The sequence below is a fragment of the Acinonyx jubatus genome, chromosome A2, assembly GCF_027475565.1.
Source record: "Acinonyx jubatus isolate Ajub_Pintada_27869175 chromosome A2, VMU_Ajub_asm_v1.0, whole genome shotgun sequence".
In the NCBI taxonomy this organism is placed as follows: Eukaryota; Metazoa; Chordata; class Mammalia; order Carnivora; family Felidae; genus Acinonyx; species Acinonyx jubatus.
In genome coordinates, this window is record NC_069383.1 from 38,555,877 (window position 1) to 38,576,388 (window position 20,512).

Here is a 20,512-nt window from a genome sequence, read left to right on the forward strand (position 1 = left end):
AGGTCAGTGACAAGCTTCCCTCGGTCCTTGGGAAGGGTGGCAGGGACAGTCCATGGGTTACTGGATGGCAGTGGGGCCATGAACATGCAGTGGTCCATATGCACGCACAAAGCTATTACAGACAGGATGCTGAGCAGAGGCCTCCCTGAGGCCTCACTCGGCTTGAGGTCTGAAGAGCAGGAGCAGAGGGGAAAGCTGTGGAGAGGGCAGTGCAAAGGCCCAGGGGCAGGAACTCACTTGGGATGGGGCCAGGACAGTGTGTGTATGTATATATATAAAAGTCAACAAATCACGGAAGGAAGAAGGAAGAAAGAAATGTACTGGTTTGGGAAATTGAACTTATCAGAGACAGATTTAGCAGAGATAAGACCTGCCTTTCCAAAGTCCATCTCTATTTTGTTGCTTTCACACCCAGCTAAGTTCTCTCCAGATGATGGCTCTGGAGTTCACATAAAACTAAGTGATTTTTTTTCTTTCAAAAAATAAAATCCCTTCATACCCCTCCCCACCATGAGTTAATATGGTGAATTATTTATGAAAATACATGCACTTCTGTGGGATTTGTTAGCTACTATTGATGTTTGTGAACCTTTAAATGACGATACTCCCTTAATTTAAACTGTTCCTAGGATTATAGATATAAATATACTGGCAGCGATTCTGTATGCTCATCTTTCTCTAAAGTTCATAGGAAGGATAATTAATAATGTTGAAGTGTCACATGTAAATTCACGTTACCTCTCTATACTTACAAATGTGACAAAAATAGTTGTAGAAGTAGTAGACTTTTATTCATTCCACATTTGTTGGACGTTTCTTTTGTATCATGTATGATATTGAATCTCTGTGTTTGTGAAAGTGATTTTGTTTAGTAGGAGTTTTTATCTGTGAGTTTTGTTTTTTTTCCTTTTCCCAATTTCCATTTTGAATCGTCTTAGGATTCAAATTGTCTTCCTGGATAGCACTCTGAAATTGAGCAGTATTCCTCATAGAAAAAAAAAAATTATACTTGACAGTGGGATCATATGATATTCTTTGAGAATTTCTCAGAGGAGTTTTTCAGTTATTTTCAATGTGTCTTCACTTATAGAACGTTTAATGAACATTATAATACATATTCATTCATAGTTTTCTGTCTTTATCTTACTGATTTACTCAGTCATCATTCATTTTCAGTTAATAAATATTTACCAAGCTTCTAACATATGTGTTGGTCTTCGTAGATAAACTAGACATGAATATTTTTTCTCATGGGGTTTGCACTGCCTTCTCTGTTGGGGAAGACAGATTAAACAAACAAACATCTAAACAATAAATAAGTTGACAGCTGGTGTAAGGAAAAGAACAGTGTATTAGGAAGGAGGCAGCAGTTCATGTTAGAATGAATATGAAGGGCAGACCTCACTGGGTAAACACCTTCAGCTGGATGTCTAATGGGAGAGGAGTTGTGTGGCTTGGTAGAGACTTGGGAGTATGCCTGTGTAAGTAAATTGAGGAGGGAAAGAGCTAGACTTTTCTGAAGGATCAAAGAAGACATGTGTAGCCCTTAAGAGTGAAGCCTAAAGTTGTGCCGGATTGCGTTTGCAATTTGGCGATTTCCATTTCCACATACGAAGTGCGTTGCCCAAACATTAATGCACTGATTTCAGTAGCCACAAATATATGATGGCATAAATATCCGAATGTTTTACTTTAACCGTTTGAAGATGGAGACATCAGTGTTACACTTGTCAGTTTTTAAATACTTGCAGAGGAGGACAGTGCTGATAGCACATCTGAACAATTCTTGGTCTCAGTGTTACGAATGTTTTCTTCTTTCATATGTGCATACACGCACACACACACACACACACACACACCATTCACTTCTTTAGCTATTGTTCTTTAAAGAAATCTTACTTCTATTATTTATTAAAGTGTTTTGAGAGACACTATTAAAACTAACAGTAGTTTCTATTAAAGTTTGTATTTATATGCTATATACTCTTAAAAAACAGGATGGAGTCACTTTCCACTTTTCATTTGTTGAGTTGTCTTGCAAATGAAAACCCATAGTCGTTTTCAAGATCATAGTCTTAATTTGCCAAAGTGAAACAAAACACACATTTATGTATGGGTTGATGTGTGTGTACACAAGTCTGGTTGCTTTAGGGAGCAGTGGGGATGGTGTGATCCTTGAACTAATGATGTGAATTGAATATTTTAGCTTAAATGAACTACTAGAAGTGAGCATATTTGTCATTTGTGACAAGTGATTCCTTTTGTATTTCATTTTCCAAAGCTGTTACTTTATAATTATATTTATTATTATTGTAGCAGATTCTGGATGCATTCCTTTGCGAAGCTAATTCCTCTGAAACTCAGCAGCGTGGTCCTAAGTGTTTTCTTGAGAATGTTTTGTTCCTCAAGACAACTTGAAATTCTTTGTTGCTTGAATGTTTTAGTGGTTTCTCAAGTTTTCTCCATTTGTCTCAAAAGTAACACTGATGATAATGAAAGAAGTTAAATATTACTGACGGTATAAAAGACCAGATACATTGGGCATCCGACTTTGGCTCAGGTCATGATCTCACAGTTCATGAGTTCGAGCTCCACATCAGACTCTTTGCTGACAGCTCAGAGCCTGGAGCCCGCTTTGGATTCTGTGTCTCCCTTTCTCTTTCTGCCCCTCCCCGCTCCTGCTCTGTCTCTCTCTCTCTCTTTGTCTCAAAAATAAATAAACATTAAATTTTTTCTTTAAAGGATATGTTTCTGGGTCATGCTAATGTTTGCACCTTAATTAATTATTTCATTGTTTTAAACCAAAGGAATAAATAATCCACGAAAATATTAGGGGTTGAGCTTAGGCCCAAAATAAACATTTCATAGCTTTTTCTCAGTTTACATATCTCAGGCACCATTTTAGGTTAGAGATATTCTCTTTAAAAATGGTACTTCTGCTATCCTGCTATACTCTGACTGCTATGCCAGGTTTCTCTTCTGAGCTCCAGTTATACCTCTGATTATCTACCTGACCTTCTCGCTTGGATATGTCACAGCCACCTCAAATCCGACATGCTCCAGAATGAACCAGATTCTCTTCCATTGTTTTCTGTCCCAGTGAAAGATATCACAACACATCCAATGGAAAAAGCACCATGTCTCAAATTTATCTTAGAAACCTCTTGCTACCCCATTCTCATATTTCTTCTACCGTAAAGTTCTTTCATCTGATTTTCATCCACGACTATCCATGTCTAGTGACAGCATCTTTACCCAGGACTACTGCTGTCATCGATTTCCCTGTCTCTCCTCATCCCATCCACTCAGTCTCACATAACCTTTTGCCTCACTGCATTCAAAGAGATCTTCTGAAAATTTAAATTTATCATCACATGAGAAGCCTTCCTTGTCTTCATCGATCTTAAGGTGAAGACCAAAACTATTAGTGTGATCTAAATGCCCTTACAAAGTCTGTTCCCTGCCTACCTCTCCAGAGTCATACCCTGCCCCTCTCTCTGCATTTTCATGTAACGTTTGAAATAAAATAATACATGCAAAGAAACCTGTAAGCTGTAAAGAACAGTAAAAAACTGAATGGCCATGAATCTACGCCCCATCTTAGGAATCACTACATCTCCATATTTATGTGCTTCCTCACTGTCTTACTCTTCCATCTGCTTGACAAGACAGAGCCATTATCCTGAAGGTTGTGTTTTTACAAATCTTTGCTCTAAAAAAAAAATAGAAAAATAGTATTATCAGAGAGAGACAGAGAGACAGAGACAGAGACAGAGAGAGAGAGAGACTGGTTTCACTTACTCAAACAGAGTAACTTGCCAACACTGCACCTGAAACTTTGCAATGACTGGACCTGCTTATAGAGCATTGAAGGTCTCCCCAAGAATCTTGGTCTGCTATATAGCCCGAGGGAAAGCCTTCTTCAGATTCGTCTGCTCACTTCACTGTCTACATTCCAGCTTCATTGACTACTTATTTTTGTGTCTTGATGATCTCTTGCTTTTTTTCCTTCTACCAACCTCCTCCCTTCATAGCAGTTCTGTGTATTTCATTTATTTTTTCAGATCTCACCTCATCCCTCTTAACCTTCACTCCTTATTTATCTCTCACCTCAAGCATTTCTTTTTTAATGGAAGGCTTTCTTTACCCTTCTTCCTCCAGTGACCCCAAGTCTAAGACAGTTTTCTGTGTTATAAATCTTACTAGTTCTGTGTTTCCTTTCTTTAGATGGTGTTTCATTTTGTAATTGCACACCTGGTAGTGTAAGTGTTTGATTACTGGTGTTTTCTCTCATACCCAATCACTAAACTAGGAGTTGCTGTAGCATTATAATATTTTTTAGGGGATGGGCACAGATGCTGACACCAGAGTGGTGGGTGATGAATATTTGGTGGAAAAAAAAAAGTGAGCGTATGAATATGTACCTGTAATACTACCTCAGCTTCAAATCTCCTATAAAACACAATGACCATTGTTGTCCCACATTTAATTTCTTTCAAGATAAACTGTGAAGTTTAATGGTGTAAAGTTTTTAAAATTATGTATTTTTTCTGAATCTGTAGATACACTGTCATCAAAATAAGAATTCTACCCTGTTGATCTTCCTTCTCTGTTTTTTCCCTTTTAAATCTCTTTATTTCTCATATTCCTGTGTGATTTAGAGTATAAAGGACCTTGCTGAGTTTGAGTTGATACCAGACCTCAGGGGGTACTTATGAAGTAAAGAAATGAATTATTTACAACACACGAGGCTGTCCTTCACGTTTACTAAATTGGTTGTAGAAAGATCAAGCAATGAAGATAACTGAGTACTAGATGACCCATTTTTGTGATGAAAACAAAGACCTTAGGTATACATTTCTCTTTTCTCGCCATCACAGCAAATGAACACTGTGTCATCCCACAACTCATTATTGTTTCTTTTCTATATGGTGAAGTCCAAAGAGATGTTCTGTGGTTATGGTTAGAAATTTATGGAAACTTGCAAAGCCCTGTTGTTCCAGAAAGCTCAAAATAAACCATATGCTAGCCTATCCCACACTGTCCAGAGTCCTTTTTGGAAGTATTTCTAAGAGCTGAGAAAATGTAACAGAGATTTTTACCAAAGCTTACATAATTTTCAGTTCTTTACACTTGGGCTTTTTCTGAGCATTTCTGAAATGTGACATTTCCCACATATTTAGACATAGTGATTTAAAAAAAAATGCTTCTAATTGAACCTTATCAAACGTTTGCCTTTGAAATGGAAAAACCTACCATACGCTAATGGTATGGAGTGTTTAATATATACAATGATTCCTTTTGTCTTTCAGTCAGATGCCCTACAAATTGTTCACTAAATCCAATTTTATTCATGATTGAATTCACTCTCAATGGTAAATACTCTGTTTTCTCTTCAGATCGTATAAATTCTTCGCCTTTTACTCAATGATAAATTAAATGCTGGGGCACCTGGGTGGCTCAGTCAGTTGAGTGTCTGACTTCAGCCCAGGTCATGACCTCACAGTTTGTGAGTTTGAGCCCCACGTCAGGCTCTGTGCTGACAGCTCGGAGCCTGGAGCCTGCTTCACGTTCTGTGTCTATCTGTCTCAGCCCCATCCCTGCTCATGCTGTGTCTCTCTCTGTCTCTCAATGATAAATAAACATTAATTTTTTTTTAAATGCTTAAATGACACATGTTAACCTAGAAAGGTGGAAGAAGATGGTGGGCAAGAAGTATGGGGTAAGGTGCATGTGAACATTTGGAACAACTGTAATGAATAGATCAGTACCCTTCCTATCAGAAACCAAGTGTGATTTTGACCCTATGAAAAAGCAGTTTCCTTGATCGCTTGATTGTAATTTTCATGTCCAGAGATGATAAAATCATAACTGGTAGATATGTATCACCATCCTAAGCCATAGTGTAGGTGCTTTTAATAATCTTAGTATTTTTTTCAAACAGAAATTAATTATTTAAAGCAACCATTTAAAAAAAATAATTACAAAATGTAATTATTGAAAATTAATTAGTGTTGCCATTGGAGTATATCTGTCATCATGGAGAGAAATTACTTTGTAATAAAGGTGACTAAGTATAAGACCTCTAGCATGTTGATAAATTGTTAGTTTTTTGGATACATGACATCAGGCTTAGTATGATGTTAAGAGAGAGGAGCATTGCTGGTGCTTGTTGATTTCTTTCTTTCTTGTACTTTACTAGCTTACTGATGTAGCTTGGTCATTTTGAAAGGTATAAATTGCTTTACCTTTGTTTTAACATATATCCATTAATATTCTTACAACATAATAAAATGCCTTTTACCTTAAATGGCTGAGGTCTTTGGTTAAATCTCTTCTTAAAGATGGGTATCTGTGCCTGGGTGGCTCAGTCGGTGGAGCTTCCGACTTTGGCTCAGGTCATGATCTCATGGTTTGTGGGTTCGAGCCCCAAGTCGGGCTCTGTGCTGACAGCTCAGAGCCTGCAGCCTGCTTCGGATTTTGTGTTTCCCTCTCTCTCTGACCCTCCCATGCTCATGCTCTGTCTCTCTCTGTCTCTCAATAATAAATAAACTTAAAAAAATTTTTTTTTAAATGGGTGTCTGTAAGATCAGGGGCTGTATTTGATTATGATATTCCTTGTGTAAATAACTATAGAATTTTTGCATTTTGTACATTTTTTCAGAGACCGAAATATTGCCCTTGCTCAATTTAGGAAAGCTCATAAAAAATTCACCAATGTTGCCCAATGTATGGTCAGTTTCTTGGGATGTGTACAAGTGTGAACTTCAAGTTGTTCGCTGGTCTTCTTGTACCTTCAACACAAACTGGTGAGAGCTATTGAACATTCTGTTGCAAATGCTGTTGAAACCAAAACTTGTCATGTTAGACTCTAACAGATACAACTAATGAGAAAACAGATTAATAATAGAAATTTTTTTTCAAATATCCCAAAGTATTGATTCCCTTGGAATGTTAGAAGTACTAATCTGGATTAACATTAAAATGAACAACTGTGTGAGATCTTTCTTTCTTCTAGATGCTTGTTTATAAGAATGCTTTATGATAACATTTTGAATGGGAAAAGATGTATATTGACAATTATATACACTGGGCATCAGATGTCTGTTGTATGCTTGCAGTTCTAGAAGTGGCTTATTCCTAGCTTCTGTGGAATTATGAGAGCAGCTTTATTGAGTGTTTTTACTCAGTTTTTGTCTTTATAGGCACTGACTTTTTGTAGACACATATATGCCTTGGGATTCCTTTTTACTGTTGTCCTGTGAGACTGGCAAAAGAAGTTTTAGGGAGATATGGTTTTGTACAGAACAGGTTTCTATGACTAGTGTTCCCTCTTGGGTGCTATAAAAATAACTGACTCTTACAGTCGAAGCCTAAAAGAAAACAGGTAGAAGTTCTGTAACATATCCTGCTTCTTCCTTTGCTTTTTGATTTCTGGGAATGAGTGTTGACTGGAGGCAGAAGTTTGTGGTCTCTTAAAGTAATGACTTGGAAAACAACTGAAATACGAAAAAAAAAAAAGGGCAGGGATTGAAGAAGCAACGGTAATGGAATAAGGTAGAATAGTCTGGGAAATGCATATTGGTCCAAATAGAGTGCTGGTGAGTAGGAAATGGCAGTGTGGCTGTTTGCAAGGTAAAGCCAGGTGGCAGCATGTAGCAAGTGCTGCTTTCTGTGCTGCAGATGCCAGAGAAACATGTAAGGAACTGGCAAACGTTGCCTGTTTACTTGATCTCTTCTCCTCCCATCCTCCCTTTTTCCCACCTCACCGCTTTCTGTGGTCATTCTCCCCTTCATCCATTACCTCTTTCTTTATCGCATTCCCCCCCATTTCATCAAAGATCTCAATCCCCCAGTCATCTTTCCTTTCTAATGGCATTCCCAGTCTTTTCCACGCATGAGTAATTTGACCTATAAACTTGCTCATATGTTTCTATGTAGTTCTGTCTCTTCTATCCCATTGCAGTGTTGCTACATTATTTCCATTTCTTTACAGCCAGTTTTTAGAATATTACAACATTGTAGACTCAAAAATTTTATAGTTGATAATGTCCTTTTCGAAAAGTGAACCAAACATCATAACCAAAATTTGTTTTTTTTTTTTTTTTTAGCAGAATTGACATTTCTTCTTTGATTTCATTCACTTCACATTTGCCTGTAATTAGGTTGATGTAAAATGACATTGTACGTGAACCTTCCCATTTTTTGAGAATCAAATGGATCACTGCTTACCAGAAATTCAGAGAGAGCATTAATCAAACCATTGAATGACTCTTTACTGGCTATCTGATGTTGGATTCCTTAGAAACAGATACTAACATAAGGATTTATTTAAAAAGAATTTATTAAGAAAATGAGAAATCAGTTAAGGGTGACAGACAGGAAGGACAGGTCAAGGAAAGGGAAGAAGAGGTGTGTGATCTTAGGCAAAATCTCACCAAGGGCAGCTCTAGTTTAAACTTTCATGAGAGCCCTTTAGTATGAATTATGTCTCTGTTCCAACCCATGTTAAATGAGCTGGATATCATACATATATACTTGTCAACCATTAACTAAGGGCCACAGGATTGGAGGAAAAAGGAGGTGAGGGAAGAACCCTTGTAGGTGTAATTTTTTGGAAGCAAAATCACACTGAAGTGTGTAAGGCAATATGTATTGTAACATGCACAGATCTGGTTGAAGAATTGTGTGATGGAATTGGGCAATTTCCTTTCATTTCCAGCCCAGCACTTACTCCACTATTCTCCATTCCATTCCTAAAATTTTTTTTAATTTGTGTTTTTTTTGTTTTATTTATTTATTTATTTATTTATTTATTTATTTAATTTATGGTTACAGCCAACTTCACTAATTAGAGAAGGGAGGAATATTTTAATAGTGCTATTGGTAGTTATGGACATTCTTTTTGGTATTACACTAAAAATCATCAAATGGTGTTTTCTTTAAAAAAATTTTTTTAATGTTTTTATTTATTTTTGAGAGAAAGAGAGAGAGAGAGAGAGAGACTGAGCATAAGCAGAGGAGGGGAAGAGAGAGAGGGAGACACAGAATCAGAAGCAGGCTCCAGGCTCTGAGCTGTCAGATGCCCAATGTGGGGCTCAAGTTCGTGAACCACGAGATCATGACCTGAGCCGAAGTTGGACGCTCAACCAACTGAGCCACCCAGGCACCCTGTCAAATGGTGTTTTCTTAAAGATTAGTTACAGTGTGGAATCTGAAACCATGTTGATTTACTTTTTAAATTTTGTTACTTTAAAATCCATTGATCTATCTTGCACTTTGGATGAATATATTACCCATGTGTAATATTGTAACATCGTGCATTGGTCATTTGAAAAATATTGATTTACTGAGTTTTGTAGATTCTCCAAATGTTGATGCATTTCATTATACAGCATATATAAATCCCATTTGTTGATATCACCACTGATCTCATTAGAGAAATTATAATGGGAACCTGTTTTGCTCACATCGACCATTATAAATTTTTCAAGCTTGCTTGCTTGCTTGCTTTCTTTCTTTCTTTCTTTCTTTCTTTCTTTCTTTCTTTTTTTCAAAATATTTGAACAGATTGTATTAAAACATGTCAACAATGGTTGACATTGTAATTCTTTTTCTTTAAATATACAAAAAAAGTGAAGTAGAAAGAAATTAAATCTTTTTAGCTTCTCAGAAAAATGATGGCATGTAAATACAAATTATCAGTAAGTGATTTGTTTTTTGTTTCTTTTTGAAGTTTATTTATTTTTATTTTTAATTTTTTTCTAACAATAACCAGCTTTTTTAATTTTTTTTTTTAATTTACATCCAAATTAGTATCTAGTAAAGCAATGATTTCAGGAGTAGATTCCTTAATGCCCCTTACCCATTTAGCCCATCCCGCCTCCCACAACCCCTCCAGCAACCCTCAGTTTGTTCTCCATATTTCTGAGTCTCTTTTGTTTTGTCACCCTCCATGTTTTTATATTATTTTTGTTTCCCTTCCCTTATGTTCATCTGTTTTGTCTCTTAAAGTCCTCATATGAGGGAAGTCATATGATATTTGTCTTTGTATGACTGACTAATTTTGCTTAGCATAATACCCTCCAGTTCCATCCAAGTAGTTGCAAATGGCAAGATTTCATTCTTTTTGATTGACAAGTAATACTCCATTGTGTGTGTGTGTGTGTGTGTGTGTGTGTGTGTGTGTATACACACACACACACACACACACACACACACATATATCTTCTTTACCCATTCACCCATCGAGGGGCATTTGGGCTCTTTCCATACTTTGGCTATTGTTGATAGTGCTGCTATAAACATGGGGGTGCATGTGTCTCTTTGAAACAGCACACCTGTATCCTGTGGGTAAATGCCTAGTAGTGCAATTGCTGAGTCGTATGGTAGTTCTATTTCTAGTTTTTTGAGGAACCTCCATACTGTTTTCAGAGTGGCTGTACCAGCTTGCATTCCCACCAACAATGCAGAAAAGATCCTCTTTTTCTGCATCCTCGCTAACATCTGTTGTTGCCTGAGTTGTTCATGTTAGCCATTCTGACAGGTGTAAGGTGATATCTGATTGTGGTTTTCATTTGTATTTCCCTGATGATGAGTGGTGTTGAGCATTTTTTCGTGTGTCGGTTGGCCATCTGTATGTCTTCTTTGGAGAAATGTCTATTCATGTCTTTGGCCATTTCTTCACTGGATTAGTTGTTTTTTGGGTGTTGAGTTTGAGAAGTTCTTTATAGATTTTGGATACTAACCCTTTATTTGATCTGTCATTTGCAAATGTCTTCTCCTATTCTGTTGGTTGTCTTTTAGTTTTGCTGATTGTTTCCTTCGCTGTGCAGAAGCTTTTTATTTTGACGAGTTCCCAGTAGTTCATTTTTTGCTTTTGTTTCCTTGCCTCTGGAGACGTGTTGAGTAAGAAGTTTCTGTGGCTAAGATCAAAGAGGTTTTTGCCTGCTTTCTCCTCGAGGATTTTGATGGCTTCCTGTCTTAGGTTTAGGTCTTTAAATTTTTAGAACCTCCAATTTTTGCTTGAAAGCTTTAATGTGATCATTTGGAATGAATATTGTCAGTGAATGCAGATCCACTTCATTTTAGCAAAAATGTCTGCCAAAAACCCAAGTTTGAATAATTGCAGTTTGTCTGTCAATCGTCCCTTGAAGTAAAAATTCTGTTACATGAAATATGTGGCTAGTTCAGCCTGCAACTAAAACAACCACACAGGTGCTGCTTCTTAAAAAAAACAACCCTTGTAGTTTAGTATGGGGCAAGTGCTCTTCTGTGTATTTGCTATTCCACCACGAAGAATATAACAATGAATTGAACTCAAGAGTTGAAATAAAACAGAATAAAGATTTTTTTTATACTCCTTCATCAATGACATTCGTTTAAAAATTTTTTTAAATGTTTTTATTTATTTTTGAAGGAGAGAGAGAGAGAGAGAGAGAGAGCGCGTGTGCGCGCGCGCGCGCATGAGTGGGGGAGGAGCAGAGAGAGAGGGAGACACAGAATCCGAAGCAGGCTCCAGGCTCTAAGCTGTCGGCACAGAGCCCGATACGGGGCTCGAACCCACAGACTGTGAGATCATGACCTGAGCCGAAGCCAGATGCTCAACTGACTGAGCCACTCAGGCGCACCATCAGTGACATTCTTGAGTTAAACTGGCTGTTTGTTGTTTTGTTTTAATGCATGTGCGTGGCAGCGAAGAGTACAATGATGACTAATACAGTTTGGTGCTGTGGCCCTGATTTATTCTAAAGTAATAGCAATTCTCCCATCAGTGCTTTCATACCATCTGTGCAAATATCTGCACAGAAAAAAGGGCAATTAACATCTAAGTGTTATTATGAAAATAATTTTGCCCTCACAGGTTCCTGTAAGGTTCTCAGGGACCCTAGAAGTCCGTGAGCTCACTTGAAGAACCACTGTTTAAGGAAAGCAACAGCTCTTGGCATTCTCCATCATGTAATCTCCTTCAGCTAGTGTCTACTGTAATTTTTGCACACCCATTTCAATTACGATCCAGTTTAGTCCCAGAGCAATTTTGGAATAAAATACTTCAGACACCTTTCTTCAACTTCCTTGAATAATCCTACTTTGAACAGAGCTCCTTCCTAAACTATCATTAACAGTTGTTTATATTCTCAGGGAAATTTTCCTTTGACAGATATACTTACTCATGTACAAGCCACAACTTGTTGAGGTTACCAACTTAACTACTCTTATCTCTTTGTTTCTGAGAATTTTATTGTATTTATTTTGCCAGCACATTTTTTAGTTCCTAGAGGATCAGAATAATGGCAATCACCCTTTGTGGTTTTTGAACGGTTTATCATTCTCGAAGCACTTCCACATGCATCATCTCTCCCCAGCTCACAGCATTCCTGTGAGGTTGGCAGGACATTGTCATTTTCTCCACATGAGTAATCCCAGGTTGTGAGAGGGGATGTGGGTTGCCTAAGGCCACAAGGAGTGAGTGATAGATTGGAACTGAGATGCTCTGTTTCCTATCTCCAGCGTCCTCCACTGTAGAGCACTATTGCTTTTCTTGTAACAATTTAAAAAGGCATTTCATACTGTTTTCCCTAGTCTAGGCAGCACATTTCTCTTATTCTCTTACACACACATACTTATTTCCTATCACATGATGCCTGCATAGGCTGCTGACTTAGATAAAAATACCATACAACTGAAGGAATAGCAACAACCCATAGGAGCTGTGGGCTCACAATTCTGCTATAAACATGAAGGTTAATACCTTTTTAACCTTAATAAATATCAGCCACCCCGGGTACAAAATTTTCAGCTGCAAGGAAAACTGCAGGAAACAATTTAAATAAACCCTACAGTCAATATGAGGCAAAACAATACAGAGAATGGGGATATGCTGGGTAATTAAGCATGTTACAAAGTAAAGTTGACTGACTAATCTATAATCATATGCTGGGATTAATAATACAAAAGGCTGAAGTACATGGTGAGAATTAAAAAAGGTTTCGAGGAGTTTACAATAGCAAGGAGTGTTTGCATATTGTAAAAATTAACTAAACATTAGTTTATTATATTTCTTTGTGGTATTCCTTTTTGGCCAGGAGGGTTGAATTGAGCTTCCTAGAGTTTACTTTGCTTAATTAGAATTAAAACAAAATTGTTAGATAGCATTTTTGAAACACTGCAAATGGTAAGAATAACCATCCATGTAGCCACCATCCAGTGTTATCGTATTTTAACATCTTGCTATATGTGCAGTTTTTCTTAAATAAAATATTTTGAGACAATTGAAGCTCCCCGTGTGCCTCTCCTGAGGCTGTACTGGTCACTCTGCCAGAATTAATTATTAGTCTGAATTCATTGTTCAGTTTTCATAATGCTTGTTTTTCTGTTTGGCACATAAAATGATAGATGTATAGTACTTTTTCATGTTTTAATACTTTATGAAATTTGGTGTCATTTTGCAGCAGTTTTTTCCCCCTCGGTGTTGCTTTTGAGTTTTCCCATATCAACATGTGTAGCTCTGATCTAGGTATCCAATGCATAGTGTTCACTGACTATGCCATATTTCATGTATACATTCTACTACTAATGGCAATTTAGATCATTTCTTATAGCAATACTTGGAAGAAATGTCATAACAGACATTCTTATGTTTACTTCTTTGTGTGCATGGAAGGTATATACCTGTAAGTATACCTTTAATGCATACAACTATAGGTACATGTCTGGGGTATGTGCTTGTTCAACTGCAGTCATCACTGACAATTTTTTTTTTATTTTCAAAAACTGTGCTTTCACTTTTGATCCAGAAGCCATTTTTAAGTTAAAGAAAACTTGTAACAATAGTATAGCATTTACCCATATTTTTTTAAAATGTAGCATTTTGTTAAAATTATAACATTTGTCTGCAATTATGTGTCTATGTGTATGTGTGTGTAAACTATATTTTCCCAACCAGAACCATTTGAAGGTAGGTTGCATGGATCATGCCTCTTCCCTTTCTGATACTTCACTGTGTCTTTCATAGGACTGGGGACATTTTTTCCCCCCAGAGTAGGCTGATGTGTTATATTTAGCTGTCATGTCTCTTTTGACTTTTTTTTTTAACCTGGAAAATTCTTCAGCCTTTCTTTATCTTTTATGACATTGAAATTTCTAAAGAATCAAGGAAATTATTTTATTAAGTGTTTCTTAATTTGTGTATCCTGTACTTTCTCATGATTAGATTCAGATTATGCATTTTTTGGCTGAAATGAACATTAGTCATGAAATGAACATGTCCTTCTCAAAGAACTGTTCCTTATTGTTGACATTATTTTGATTATTTGGTTAAAGAGTCATTCAGTTTCTCTACTGTATTTACTTGTATTCCTTTCTAAACTAATAGGTATTTGTAAGGGAATACCTTGATATGTTATTAATACCCTGTTTATAATCAAACCTTCCCCCCTTAGATTTAGCGTCTGTTGATGATGATTGCCTGAATCACTTTTTAGTATTGTAGTTGCAAAAATGTGATTTTCTAGCTTCATCATTCCTTTGTTCTTTCTGCATTAAGTGATACCATTCTTTAGTAGAACCTGAAGAAATACTGTGAGCGTGAATTCATAAAATTCTTTCCCTATTAGCCATATATTGTCCTGTGAGAAAGTTAAAATGATATGCCCATTGCCTGAATCAGTCTAAAACTACTCTAAGGTCACTTACCTGTTTCAGATTTATACCTCATTTACTTCCATTAAGGATTGGAGGAAGCTTTTTAAAAAATGAAACATGATAAAAACAGGACAAAAAGGGTTAAAAATACAATTAAAGTTCTGTTATATAGAATAGAACATGTAGTGTTGTTTACTTACTGCAGTTGAACATTGATTTCATATCACAGAAAATTGGCAGCTAAGGCAAAAAGACGAACATTTAATTAGATGTGATTTCGGTGTCTCATAAGGTAAGACATCTATAAGAGCTTAATAAAAATATGGAAGCAAGAATAAAGACTTAGGGTGGCTGGGTGGCTCAGTTAAGCATCTGACTCTTGACTTTGGCTTATGTCATGATCTCACTGCTTGTGAGACTGAACCCTGCATCAGGCTCCACACTGTCTGTATGGAGCCTGCTTGGGATTCTCTCTCTCCTTCTCCCTCTCTACCCCTTCCCTATTTGTTCTTTCTCTCTCTCTTTCTCTCTTTCCCTCTCAAAATAAATAAACTTAAAAAAAAAAAAAGAATGAAGATTCAATTTAAATGACATGTAACTTAATGCCAAGTCATCAGGAGGGCAATTTTTTGTGTTAAACTAACTCTTTATTTAAAACTTATGCCGTGGCAAAAACAACAGCTCAAACCAGTGCAAACTAAATTTAGAACTTTTGTTTAAGGTTTAGGGTTCTAGGTTCCAACTCCAGATATTTTGGTTCACTAGGTCCTGGGAAAGGCCTGAAAATCAGTGTATTTGAGAAACCATGCCTCTAACAACAATAACACCACCACCACCACCACCACCACCACCAACAACAACAACAAATAGTTGTGATTTATTGTTATTGGGTCAGTATTCCAGACTCTATAAAGAGGCTTTTAAAATTCTTTCAATAGTCTGGTATTTAAAGTATAATAACTTATGGGCACCTGGGTGGCTCAGTCAGCTAAGCATCCAAGTTTGGCTCAAGTCATGATCTCACAGTTCATGAGTTCAAGCCCCGCAGCAGGCCCTGTGCTGACAGCTCAGAGCCTGGAGCCTGCTTCAGATTCTGTGTCTCCCTCTCTCTCTGCTCCTCCCTCTACTCACACCCTGTCTCTGTCTCCCCAAAATGAGTAAACATTAAAAAAAATTAAAGAAGATAAAGTACTATAACTTAGAAATTTCAATATAAAAATAATTTGGGATAGTAAACAGCTAAAAAGCTAAAATGAACCATTAGAACCTACATCACCATTTGGTTTAGTAAGTCAGCAATGTAGTCTTTTCTGCTCTAGCCTAATCCCCATATATCCTTAATTATTTTCATAACCTCATTAACCCCTTCTTTAGTTTTAGTGGGTCAACACAGATGACTTTTTAACTTGTGTAGAATATTCTAAGTTACAGAAATATTTGTTATATCAACTTTTAAGCACATCCTTGGGTTTGTTTTTTAATATTCATTATTTTGTATTAGAAGGGACAGGCCACTGAATTCAAGGTTTATTACTCTTTTGCAATAACTGGCTTTAGCCAGAGGCCTAGATTTCAGAACTTCTCATAGGAAAGTAATTTCCGTTGGTGTCATTGCTAACTAAGTGAGTGACTTTGACACACATAGCTCTGGCCTACAACTGGTCACCCTGAAATAATTAATTAGAAACAACAACTATTTTAGTAACTGACTGAATTCCAACCTTACAGTTTATAAACTAGGTTAATTGGATATCTTTCAACAGTAGAGACTTTCACTCCTGTTGGGTTAATGAAAATATTTTAGATCTAGCTGAAGATATAAGCCTTGGACAATTTCTGTTGTTTCTTTTAAGACTGGATAGGTGACATTTTATTTATGTTTCCTCTGACATTGAAGTGGAAAAAACTGATAAAACTTCTGAAATTATGCTGAAAGCTCATCCCTTGGTCTCATTAAATGTAGCAAATATAGCATATAATAGCACAGATACATGTGTTCTTGATTTGCAGCTCTTTCAGGAGGAAGACATTTATTTTCGTAAGAAATGTGACATTCATAAGGGATTGAACAGCTCAAAAGGGTGTGCAGAGAAATTGGTAGGACTTGTAAAACTTTGGTTTACCGGGTCTGGTTGATGCCTTGTACAAGAAAACTCTAGGACAGGAGCAAAGACTTCGTTCCCGGCTTGGAATATTTGTTTATGTTTGGATATTTATTTATAAAACCATAGAGGTATGGCTAAACCAGCTTCACATGGGGAGAGGTTGGTAAAGGGAGAATTTTTTATTATTGTTGTTATGTCAAATTTTCTGTCTCCCTTAGAGTCCTTTGAGTTCTACTGGTTATGAAAATACAACCAGGAGATAGCATTTTCTTTAGCTTACTATTTTGGAAAGAAAAGTGAAAACAAAATCAGAAATACTGTTGCTTCTAAGCATTCTAAGCACCACATCCCTCCCAACCACCCCAAAAGAGATATTGAAGGCCTTCAATTAATAGTAGAGATCTACACACCCCAAAATCATCAAATTTAGTTTTATATTAAAATATATGATTTCTAGAGTATGTAGGGATGGTTAATAGTTATTTCCTGTCTAATAGTTTTTCTGCCTTGCATTTGAATTTTACTTGTAATGAGTAGTTTGCAGCTTTATGATTTTGTGGTGAAAGTTTTCCTGCAATTACTGTAATTTGCTGCTAATCAGAATATAGCTAGCTTTGTTGTTGTTTACAAAGAGAAAAAGGAAAGTTTAAAAAATTTCATTACAACTTTCATTTTGATCAATGGCCATTGGTTAGTTGTCTACCCAGCATCCATTTCCCTTTGCTTCTTTCCTTACAGCACCCTGTTTTCTTGATGAAGCACTCAGCTCTTCTGTAGGCCTAATGCTTCCCAAGGAGCTGAGCCCAGTCCCAGCTTCAGCACCAGGTTTGATGTGTCTCAGGTGAATACCCATCTCTTGTACCTCTAACAGTTTCATATGAAGAGGGTCAGATGATGGCTAAAGCCCACTGATGTTAGGAATAATATTGCTTTTGTTGTTTTTTGGAGGGGTCTTCTTTATGCTTACAAAGAGAAAGCTTCCAGAACTGGTTCTCTTTCTCTTCTGCTGGGCTCCTGGCTGCATTCTAATACCAGAAGGAAGACTAGGCTTTAGGACAAAGATTCACTGTAGATCATAGAGAGGAGAAAAACATTCCCAACCAGGAACATTGTAACTAATGTGTGTGTGTGTGTGTGTGTGTAAGACAGAGAGAATGAGAGAGACCAAAAGATAATCGGTCAATGGGGGAACATCGTGGATAATAAGAACGTATGTCTGCATTTTTTTTCCCTTTGGAAATTCACAAAGGGAAAATTAAAATGTGCCTTTTGGGTTTTTACTTTAAATATCTGTATGAACTAAATCATCTGCATGCATTTAATAAAATGTGTTTTCTCCTGTTCCCCTTCCTCTCAAAGATGTTGTTTTTCTCACTGAAAAATTTCAAAATGCTTATGTGGTTGACTGGATATAAAATCATAAAGCCAAGCCTTCTGAAGTTGAAAGTCTTATTGCCTCACATGATGTTCTTTTGATGATATAGTTTTCTAATATTTGCCTTTTTTAGTGCCTCATAGAGTAGAATTGGACTTCTTATCTTTTGCCCAAAAGATATTTGAATCTGAGAAACTATTTACTTGCAAATTCCAATTTATTAGAATATCCCCCAAATTAAATTTCAAAGCAATTCTAAAATGTGGAATATACTTTGAACCACTCCCTCTTTTCTGAGGGAAGACAGAAAAGGAGATTTGGTTAGTCCTTCATGTGATTTCCCATTCTTCTGCCTTGATACGCACCATTTAAAACAATGCACGTGAAAAGAGAATACCTCAAAGAATATCTGCTTGGGACCTCATGAAAGGAATGTGAGATGAAAAAAATTGGCGATGTGTGACTCCATGCTCTAATGACTGAAAAGATAATTACAGCGAGGTATCCAGAGTAATTTAGAGGGGAATTGGAATTTTATAAGAGAAAGCGAAAATGCATTTGTGAAAAAGAGGGACGGTTGGGGGGAAATGTTATTTTAGCCACATATTCTGGCCCTACGTGACATAAAAGAGTATGAATTTCAAGAGGACAATATAAAAGAAATTATAGTAATCAAGATAGGAAATTATTAAGGGATAGGAGAAAATTTCAGCTGAGAGGGAATGTGAAGATTAAGTATAAATTCTAACAGTCTGGTTGACAAGTTGATGAGCACATTTACAGATGAGAAATGTAGAAGGAACAAAAGGATGACTTCAACCATTTTGTGTAAGAGCCAATGTTAGGTTTGTATTAGAAAGAATGAGAATGGAATTTCAGTAGAGAAGTTTCTGAAAAAAGAACAGTAATGTTTTGCCAAAGTTTTCTTGGGAGGTTTCCTTCAAGACTGACATTCTTTTCTTTCATAGGTGCCTATTGGTGGGTGCTTTAATGTTTTCTGTATCTAATTTTTCTTTTATTGTTGAGGGAAATAAGAGGGGAACTCAGAGAGGAGAGATATATATTGTTTTAGGAGGTAGACTAAATGGATGCTTTACTTATTTTGCCTGTTGTATAGAGTAAATTTGATCCTGTGATGTAAAAATGTCTATATTCATAAACTGGAATATCTTCATAATTCCTGTTTGGGAGAAACAACTTGGCTGGCAGTATTAGCTGTACCAACGCTGGCAAAGCACTGGATTTGGGAGCTGAGGATTCAGATTCAAGTCTGGGTCTTTTATTTAGCAGCTTTTTGACTTGAGCAAGACACTTAATTACCTTAGGGAGGATATGGTCAGATGTATGCATGGGAGGCTCTCCTGGGAATGGAGTGGCTCGTGTAGGTGATCTGGAAAGTACCTACAATGCTGAGGAAATAGTACTTTTGTTTTCTTTATTTGTTTTTGTCTTCATTTTTTTTTTTCTGATACACTTATAATGTCTGTGTGGAGGCAACCATAGTCACTTTGGACCAGTGGTAAACAGTGAAGAGTGGTGGGGACTGCAACAAATCTGTGTCTGTATGCCCGGACCAGAAAGTGTAGTTTTTTACTCAGCTCAAAGTGGTTATTGACATGGGGGATTGCAGGCCTCATTTGCAAGAAACTCTAGTTTTTTGTTTTGTTTTAATTTGTTTTTTAGGAGAAGACTGAAATTTGGATTTCTTAGTGAAGTTTCTAATATATATATAGTTTCATATATATATACATAAAAGTCTGTTCAAATATATATATATGTGTGTGTATACATATATATATACACATACATACACACACACATAAAGAGAATATACATACATATATACATACACGCACACATACACAGAGAGAGCGAGAGAGAGAGAGAGAGAGAGATGCAGTTCATCAAAAAACAATTTTGCCCACACTGTTGTGGACTGAGCAAAACAAGTCTCTGAGCCAGATGTGGCCTGCGGCTGCACTTTGGGTCTTGTACTTTAAACTCTTTTTCTTAGGTGTGTGTTGAGATCCTGATAAGCTAAATAGCATTGCACTAGATTCTTTTTTAAATGTTGAGCAAAATTCCAGGAAATTCCTAATGTCCTATATTTCGTTTAGGTAAGCTTTAAACTTTTGCTTAAATTTGAAAAAAAATTACTTTATTGGGTTGAAAATAAACATGCTATTGAAGCACGGGAAGGATTGTAAAGGAGGGGATTATTGATTTGATTTCTTTATTTTTATTGACTTATTACCACAAACTTTGTTTTCAGTGTTTCTTACAGAATTTTCTAAATAAGCAAGAAAAGATATTTTTGGAAAGTACTGTGGACACCAAAGGGTGAAAGATGAAGAGTTTTTATTTAAAAAAAAGTCTCTTCAAAATACTA

The 20,512-nt window shown here is 36.5% G+C and overlaps 1 protein-coding gene across 7 annotated transcripts in view; it reads left to right on the plus strand.

Moving 5' to 3' along the window:
* The window catches only part of IMMP2L (inner mitochondrial membrane peptidase subunit 2), an 873,838-nt gene that overhangs the window by 309,866 nt on the left and 543,460 nt on the right, over window positions 1-20,512 (plus strand). Inside the window, exon 5 of one of the 7 annotated variants that reach the window (XM_053218214.1) lies at window positions 17,487-19,939. The exons of the other annotated variants lie outside the window; for them this stretch is intronic. Coding sequence (XP_053074189.1) covers window positions 17,487-17,502 — 16 coding nt within the window. The 3' untranslated portion in view covers window positions 17,503-19,939. Of the gene's footprint in view, window positions 1-17,486; window positions 19,940-20,512 lie in introns of those variants that run through there. 7 annotated transcript variants of the gene reach the window in all.